This window comes from Gasterosteus aculeatus, chromosome Y (genome assembly GCF_964276395.1).
Source record: "Gasterosteus aculeatus chromosome Y, fGasAcu3.hap1.1, whole genome shotgun sequence".
Classification (NCBI taxonomy): Eukaryota; Metazoa; Chordata; class Actinopteri; order Perciformes; family Gasterosteidae; genus Gasterosteus; species Gasterosteus aculeatus.
Window position 1 is genome coordinate 16,867,203 of NC_135709.1, and position 8,049 is coordinate 16,875,251.

At 44.6% G+C, this 8,049-nt stretch overlaps 1 protein-coding gene across 4 annotated transcripts; it reads right to left on the bottom strand.

The window, feature by feature from the left end:
• Positions 1–2,570: 2,570 nt before the first annotated feature.
• Positions 2,571–7,698, bottom strand: LOC120812821 (uncharacterized). 4 transcript variants are annotated; one of them, XM_078097605.1, is made up of 6 exons: positions 7,589–7,687; positions 7,412–7,519; positions 7,149–7,184; positions 6,846–7,042; positions 5,538–5,728; positions 2,571–4,937 (listed from the first exon to the last, which is right to left on the bottom strand). In XM_078097605.1, exons 4-6 carry the CDS (start codon positions 7,036–7,038, stop codon positions 4,641–4,643), a joined length of 681 nt encoding a protein of 226 aa, XP_077953731.1. In that variant the 5' UTR covers positions 7,039–7,042; positions 7,149–7,184; positions 7,412–7,519; positions 7,589–7,687; the 3' UTR covers positions 2,571–4,640. The 4 variants fall into 4 exon arrangements, with proteins under 4 accessions (XP_077953731.1, XP_077953732.1, XP_077953730.1 ...); XM_078097606.1 differs by having other exon boundaries at positions 7,145–7,184; XM_078097604.1 differs by lacking the exon at positions 7,412–7,519 and having other exon boundaries at positions 7,589–7,698.
• Between the last annotated feature and the right edge of the window lie 351 nt (positions 7,699–8,049).

An 8,049-nucleotide genomic window follows, 5' to 3' on the forward strand; every position in this document is an offset into this window, starting at 1 on the left:
CGTGTGCGGAATAGATTTCAGCTAAAGAGGAAGCTGTCTACGCGATGGCAGTTTGCATCGGTGAGTGAATGAAATCATGCCACCGTTGACGCATTGACTTTGCCCCACAGTGAGCATCAAATTGAGATTTTGAATGATCCTCTTTAACCACGGACAGGTGTGGAGCTCCATAACGGCAACCAGGCATCTATTTGATGCGAAATATTTCAGCATATTTAACAAACAGCAAGTTCTATTCCAACACACTCAAATTCAGCAAGTATCTCTTTACGCTTCGCTAGCTGTCCGTTCTGTGTGAGCTGGGGAAAAAAACACTGTTTCAATCAGCAACAGGAGGTGTTACTGCTGGTGAACAGAGGTTAGCAATGCAACATACAATGCAAACTATTGGCGCTTATAATTCAAGGGAAATTTAATACAGTGATGGCAGTGAATTTTTACAGATCTTGTCATTGCTTTTTCGATCATTCACTCGTGCAAAATGATGTTGTCTGCAACAATGTCTTCATGTCCATCTTCTATCCCCGCTCCTCTTTTTTTCGCTGCCATCCGCTGTCGTGAAAAAGTGTGTGTGACTCCACTAGTAGAGCAGAGCCCATTATTGTAAATAGGCCAATCAGTGACTTCACACTACGTGTCTATAAAGCAACCACACTCTATATGCAAAGCAGAAGCACACCGTTAAAGAAACTGGCGCCAAGTGATTATATTTGTAATTTAATGTCCTTGGTCACACACAGATAAGAGCAGGGAGCGGCTACAGCTGGCCAGGGATGAATAGAGTGATGAGAATGGGACTGCAGCTTCATTGTCTGGACCGAGATGTCCGAGAAGACACCACTTACGAACAAGGGCGGCGGGCAGATACGGCGCATACGCGGGGATTCACAAGTCCAAAGACACAAAAAGCAAATAAAATAGCAGAGAAAGTTGTACTATATGCAAGAACACCTGCACTCTCCAATCAAATGGATGAATGTAAGTGCAGGATAATCAAGAAAATAATTTGTCCCCTGAATCAAGCTCTGTCTCTTCCTTTCTGTCAGCATCCTTCGGCACTCACGAGTCTAATCAGCGGTGTGGCCCGGGTGACATGTCAGTCACAGAGCGCAGAGCCTCATTGCAGATTCTAAGTGCGAGATCAATCCTCGGTCCCTGCAAAAAGACGACTGAAGGACACAAAGTGCAATCTGCCGGCAGCCTCTCTCGGGTCTTTCCATCGTCTGCCGTCCCTTTTTTTCAATGCAGTTTAGTCCAAAATAAGTCGGTGATCAAACTCTGATTTTGAGTACATCAGAATTTTTCAGGGACAAAGGTCAATCACATCTGACACCACACGGATGTTAGTACAGGGGTCAATGTGAAACTGGTTTGTGACATCTAAAACCCTTTAAAGAGTATTGGATCTACAAGCCAAAGAATAGAAACATGTAATTAGCTCAGAACTGAAACAACGGCTGCCGAAGCGACGGTTTTCTACCTTCAAGTGTCTCTCCAAACAGATGCAAGTAATGTGTCGTTTTAGAAGTGATGAGTGTTTTTTAAGATGGCTCTAAGGTTCTTATCTGTCAGACGCTGGATGTTTTTTAATTGGTGGAAATCCTGAATACGGTGAGGAAGCAGGTTGATCAGAACATCAGGACGAGATGCATCGGGCTGTTGTTAAGCCGGATGTGGGGGGAGGAGGGGATGGTTCGGGTTTACATGTCACGGAGGCTCTTAGCCGTTGGTTTATATATTTTCCTGCCGGGAATGGAGGTTAAAGTGTTGAGTGTGTATTTGATATGCTGATGACCAGTTTCTTTTGCTTCTGCCACGACCAGTGTGAGGCGTTTTGATGTAACAGACTTGATGTTATTGAGGAGTGCAGGTATGCCAGTGCTCATTCGAGTATATCAAGTATGTAACGATGGGTGAAGGGCTGCTACAGTCATCCAAACGAGGGGACAGAGAACACAGCCCTGAGGGACGGCTGTCAGGATTGTGTTTTTCAATCCCAGACATTTTATGGCTATTGGAATACGCGCGACCAGTATGCAGCGGCTGGGTTCTGATGGGAAGGGTTTTTATTGGGAAGTGGTTTGATGGCTAACGTTCCCCAGTGGTTTGGGAATTGATGCCGTCCTGCAGGATCGTCAGGAGACGCAGAGGACGTGGGAGCACTCCACGGCGCAGAGTTTGAGCATTCTAGCGGGGATGCCAATTTTCACTCTCCTCCCTTGTTCTCCTGTTCTCTCCTCCTCTCGCCACTATGTCTATTTCTCCCCCCGCTGTCAAGTCCTTCTGCATATTTCTGTAGCTTTTTGACTTTGAACCCAACAGCATTAACCTGTCAGGGAAGTTACAAATGTTCTGAGTGAATTATGTAAACTATAGAGACATAAAACTGCAAAAAGCATGGAGTTCTCACTTTATTTCATAATTCATCATGCCCACAGATTGAGGAAAATAAAACTGGACTGATTAGGTAGTCTGGCACATTCTGGCTCAAAATCTTCTGAAATATGCTTGAGAATATTAATCACACTTTGTCTACCTCGCAAATAAAAAATCAAACGCACATATCCATAGACGGAGAGCTTTTTTTATTGTGATTTCATTACTCAAATCGAATGAGAGCAACGTGCAACTCCAACATTTTTTTGGCCAGAATTCAAGAATGCAAAAGCAATAGATGTCACACCAGCACCACCAAAAGGCCGAGCGGAAAACAACAGGATGCTCGCTTCCACTCTGGGACACAAACTCACAGCACTGATTAGGGATGTTTCGCCTTGGCAGACGGCAAGTTTATTTATTTATCTCAATGAACACAACCACAAACGCGGGAGACAACGGATGCATGCACTTTTGGGGTGGGGGGGTGGCAGTGCAGCATAATTAGTAGGACATGGTTGTATAATTGTTCTCTAATTAATATGAAGAGCAGTGGTTTATCCCAGGCTGTGTTCAACACATGCTGCCCAATCTTGGAGCCATCTTCTGATTGATGTCTTTGTCGCGAATGCCCTTCAACAATCAGCACCCGCGATCTCTCGGTGTCTATCAGGCCACCCGTCTATCAGTGCGTAACATCTCCCACTATTCATCTGTGGTTTCATCCTGTGTTTCTGCCGAGGCCTTCACATCCTTTGGTCTGAAAGGGGGGGGAGGGGGGTAGCGTTTGTGGTGGTGGGGGAAAAGCGTTTTTTTTTTTTTTTTTTTTATGGACACTGACAGCCGCAAAAGAACGTATGCTTGTTTTAGCCGAGACAGTCGCTACCGGGGGAAGGGAAATCAATTCAGAAATTACTCATTACAAATTACATTTTGAAAAGTAAGGAGTGTGACTGCTCCCTCAATTTAGCAAATGGTGGAGCTCCTTTTTAGTGAAGTTGCCACTGAGAGGCGCAGCTGGAAACGGGAGGTCAACACAGTGAATTGAATGAATTTGTAGTAAGTTGTTGTAGGTTTGGGTGGGGGAAGCTCTTTGGAACAATTCTCCACATGGATGCGCTGAGGCAAGGCGACCTTCAAGGACATTCCCCTCATTTACACCGCAATTAAGCACTATCCTGTCTGTAAATTAAAAAAAGAGGCAAAAATCCACCGTGGATTTAATGACAAACTCATTACCAAGGCCCAGCTCGGCGGAACTGCCTTTTAATTAGAGCAACACCTGATTAACGCCCAATTAACGGACCAGAGCCGCTTAATTCTCCCCCACTTTCGCAGGTTAAGAACATCAACACAAGCAGTCCAGCATTGGAGTGCTTCCTCTCCTCCAGGAAAGGTGTGACAGGAAAAGTAAATAACGGCTCTGGAGGCCGTCGGCTGGTCAAAACAAGGAGCAGAGCTGGGGACTGCACGGCGGAAACGCACACGCACTGCATGTGCACCTCCTGCTGGCAGGTACGCGGTTAAACATCACGCTCAGACTGAGCACCCGTTACTCCTGCTCTCTGATACCACCTCATGGGCAGACGGACCTTTTGACTTTAGCTGTGAAACGGTGTAGAAAGCGCACGGCCAGCGCAGTCAAAGTCTTGTCTTGCTCAAAGACTTGTTGAGCTTGCTATATTGTGTCATATGACAACAAAGTGGTAATAAAAGAGGATCATTGATTGATTGACTGGTACGGCCACGCAATGCTTTTTTTCCCCCAATGTGCAACTCACGATAATTTCAATGTCCACAATACGGCTCTGTTTTAACATTCAACAACTATATTACAGCAACCGCTGAAATTTAGTATGAGTTGGCATTTTAGTGAGTGTGTTTTACCATGATTCAACTGAAAAGCCTCCACAACTGGATCCGAAACTCTGAGAAAGCTTCAAGAAATCAATCACATTGACTTTATTAGAAAACAGTTGCCCTCGAGCATTTCATCCTTAGTGTTTTTAGTATGTTTGACGTAAAAGTCGGTCGGTACCGGTGACAAACTGGAGAATGACCACCGGCTCTTTCGGACACTGGACGCTTCAGTCCCACTGAAGACGTGATTCCTCTGGCGAAAACGTAACTCTGTCCACAGTTCATCCATATTCACTCTGCTTGTACGGAGCGGCGAGTAATTGCTGGTTTCCCTCATTGAGTCTGTGTGCTTTAATGTGTTGCTAACACATTCCCAACCGTTTCCCCAGTCACGTCCTTGCACTCTAACCGAGGCTCTTGGGAGCCATGTTTCTTTTGCTGTTACAAGGGTAATAGCCATCGCTGCAGGAGCGTAGTGCGGCCTTCGTTGGATGGGAAATCCGAACGGACTCCACGGCCCTCTCCAAGTCCGGCAGGATGTCAGGCACGACAGCTTGCTCGGCTACAAAGATTATCGTCTCCAGGACTAACAGCAGGACCCAGCCTAAAGCTCCGAGCCAATAGGAGGAGCCGAGGCTGGAAAAGTCTTTCTTCCCGGTGCTGATGGGTAAAGAGAGACCAGCTGAGGAGGAAACAGAATCCTGTGAATAAAAGGAAACAAATGAGTCAAATCCAGCATCATAGTGGGAGGTCAATTGCAATGTGGCTTGAGCTTTACGCAAGAGTTTGAATGATAATGAACTGCAAATCCGAGAGAAGCAGAACATCTCTTTAAAAACTGCCTCCCTGCAGGGTACGTCAATGAGGAGAACATAAAAGAAACTCCAAGTTTGAACTGCACAAAGCACAGCTATTCGGAGGTTATTTGGAAACGGGGGCTGTGTTTTACTACTGTTCTTGGAACGTATTTATTATTTTAAAACAGAACTATTCCTTTAGAAAAAAATAATACATGTTGTGTGGCTCAGGAAAACCAGACGGGTTTCAATTTAGTCTTTTCGCTGCCCATGATACGTTTGTATTGTGGCATTTGCATTCAATGTGGACACGATGTGCATTTGCAAAGTCACACTTTTCAACTGTGACCCTGTCGCTCACATAATTGCCGCGCAGAGGACCACTCGGTTAAGCGCGGCCAGAACTGAACAGAAATGCAACATCCTGGTATTTTTGGTCATGCTGCGTGTAACATGCAATGTATTGTGACATGTTGGTTTTTCCCAGCAGTGCAGTGGTGTTACCTGTGGAGGCCAATGTGAGCAACAGGAGCGTTGAGGGGTAGAGGGCCTGTTCTGCCATGAGGAGGGAGCGCGTGTTGGAGTAGGAGTGCACCGTCTCAGATCTCCAGCAGAGGGCGAACACCAGACACAAAGCACCAGTACTGACGCCATGAGGAAGGAAAGAACTCCAAATACTCTCTCTGCTTCCAGCACTGGAAGACACATAGACGACCATATACAGTTCAGAAACGGGAAGGAGAAACTAGACTCTGATATCGACCTTTAAGCGGATTACATTTTTGTTATAAACAGGCAGCATATTGAATTGATGTCTCATGGTTGCGTTCCCTCATCACATGTATCAAGGTGTACTTTATGGGTTGTTTTCATGTCTATTGAGCTGACATTTAATTGCTTTCATTCCTTCAGCAAAACCACAAAAATATGAACAAGTTGTTCCATGTACAGTTACAGACGGTTTGTGAATTGTTCATTTGGTTACTGCTTATCAATGTGGTCATGAGAGATAGTAGCTTTCAGACACTAGTGTTGAGCTGACTGCATTGTATTTCATCGTTGTATTTTCCTTGTTCAAGGATTTAAGGTAACACATGCTGAGTGATCAGCTCATTTTTGCGGCTTTAATGTGTTTTCACTGCTGATACTTTGTCTTCCCCGCATGAGGACCAATGTACCTGCTGGGACAGTTATCCAAGTCTACAGTTTCTGATCTTAGTTTAGTTACTTGTTACTGGACTAATCCCTTCTTCAATACCTAAAATATTACATTTTTGAATTCACATCGCCATCATTTAAAAAAGGTTTTCCTAGTTTGATAATCGATTCACATTCACAGCTGTTTTCGTCTCGATTCAATCTGAATTGTTGTCATTTTCACACTGCCAGGGGAACACGTCCAACAGCTTGTCCTTTTTTTTAAATACGTCAACAAACAAGATGCACCTGACAAAGAGAAGCTGGCCAAGCTCACGAGAAATTAGTCTCCAGCCGAGTGGGAACCTGTCTGGTAAGAGTTCGCTCCTCTGGTGCTGAGGCGAGCTCAAATTTGTTTATGGCTGCTGACAGAGGAGATGCCCTGCAGCGCTGTTTTTTTTCAGATGCTCCTCATGGTGAGAAAGGATGATTCAGATGAGAAATAAAAAGGCAAGGCTTGCCTGTAGCAGAATCAGTGCCTTATCAGCAGTGGTTTTATATTCTGCTCTTTTTCACACATTGTCAAAACATGCAACCTAAACCACATTTTTGACCAAATGTGATTTGATGGGCTGCAGACAAATGTTAAAGATGTAAATGTGGCATGTTGCTCACCGTTGAAGAGAATACCATCTCTACTGCTTGTCTGGTCACTTTTGGTGTTATTCCCCGCTGTCCAGAGACCCCGGTCCTTCAGCCAGAATGGTGTCCAGACCGCGTAGCAGACACACAGGCAACCGGCCAAACCCACGCAGGACTGAGAAAACCTGAAGCGACTGTTGGAGTCCCTCAGCTCCAGAAACGTCATAGTGCTGGATCACCGAGAGGCAAAGAAAACAGATCGGGACAAGAGGAACAGATGAGTATTCAGAGTGCATTGAAAGTGAGTAACAGTGAGAAGTTTTTAAACTAACCTACATCAGATGAATATGATGTCACAGGCCGGCTCATAGCCTGTGGCAAGAATGAGGGGACACAAACACCAAGTATAGGCCAATAAAAAGAAGAGTTTATTATAAATCAAAAACTAGTAACTTTAAACAAAGAAAAGGAATGAGGTGTGCGAATGTCATAGTGTAAGGTGTATGTAAGGTGCATGGTTGAGTGAATCTGTATGTGTAAACATGACTGAGTGTGAACAACGTAAAACCTTCAAAGGAACAAACAAAACAGGATCATACCTGGAGGAGCAGAGAGCAGGAGAGAAGTGGTTAGAGGCCTTCTTATACCTAGAGCCCAGGTGGCTCCAATCGCTAAAGACCCTCCTCTGCCTGCAGGAGGAACCGCCCCTGCAAGGCCGAGGAGGAGCCGTGACAATGATATCAGAAAGTAAAATTCTAATTAAAATAGTGTCTTACCTGTGTTGCTGTAGAGAAAGAAAGCCGGAGCAAAGCTGTAAACAAAGTCTACACAACTGTACAAAGACTTTGTACAGCCTACTTGTACTGATCGAGACTACAAGCCCTCACTTGCAAATCAGACCCTTCAGGTTTACTCCGCCTCCGATGCAATGGAAACTCCCCCAGGCGGCGGCTAAATTTCCCCGTGAATTCTCCCTTGTGACCCGTGGCTCATACTGTAGAAAGTGAAAGCGACAGGCAAGGCAATTTTATTTGTATAGCGCTTTTCATACACAAGGCAGACTCAAAGTGCTTCACATACAATAAAGTGAATAAAATGCAGGAATTAAAAGACAATTAAAAACAGCAAATACAATTATAAATTAAAATCTTATTTAAATTGTTTAATTAAAGGCAGAGGTTAAAAGTGCAATGTAGGTAAAAATTTTGCAGAAGGCGAAGCTGAACATAAAGGTTTT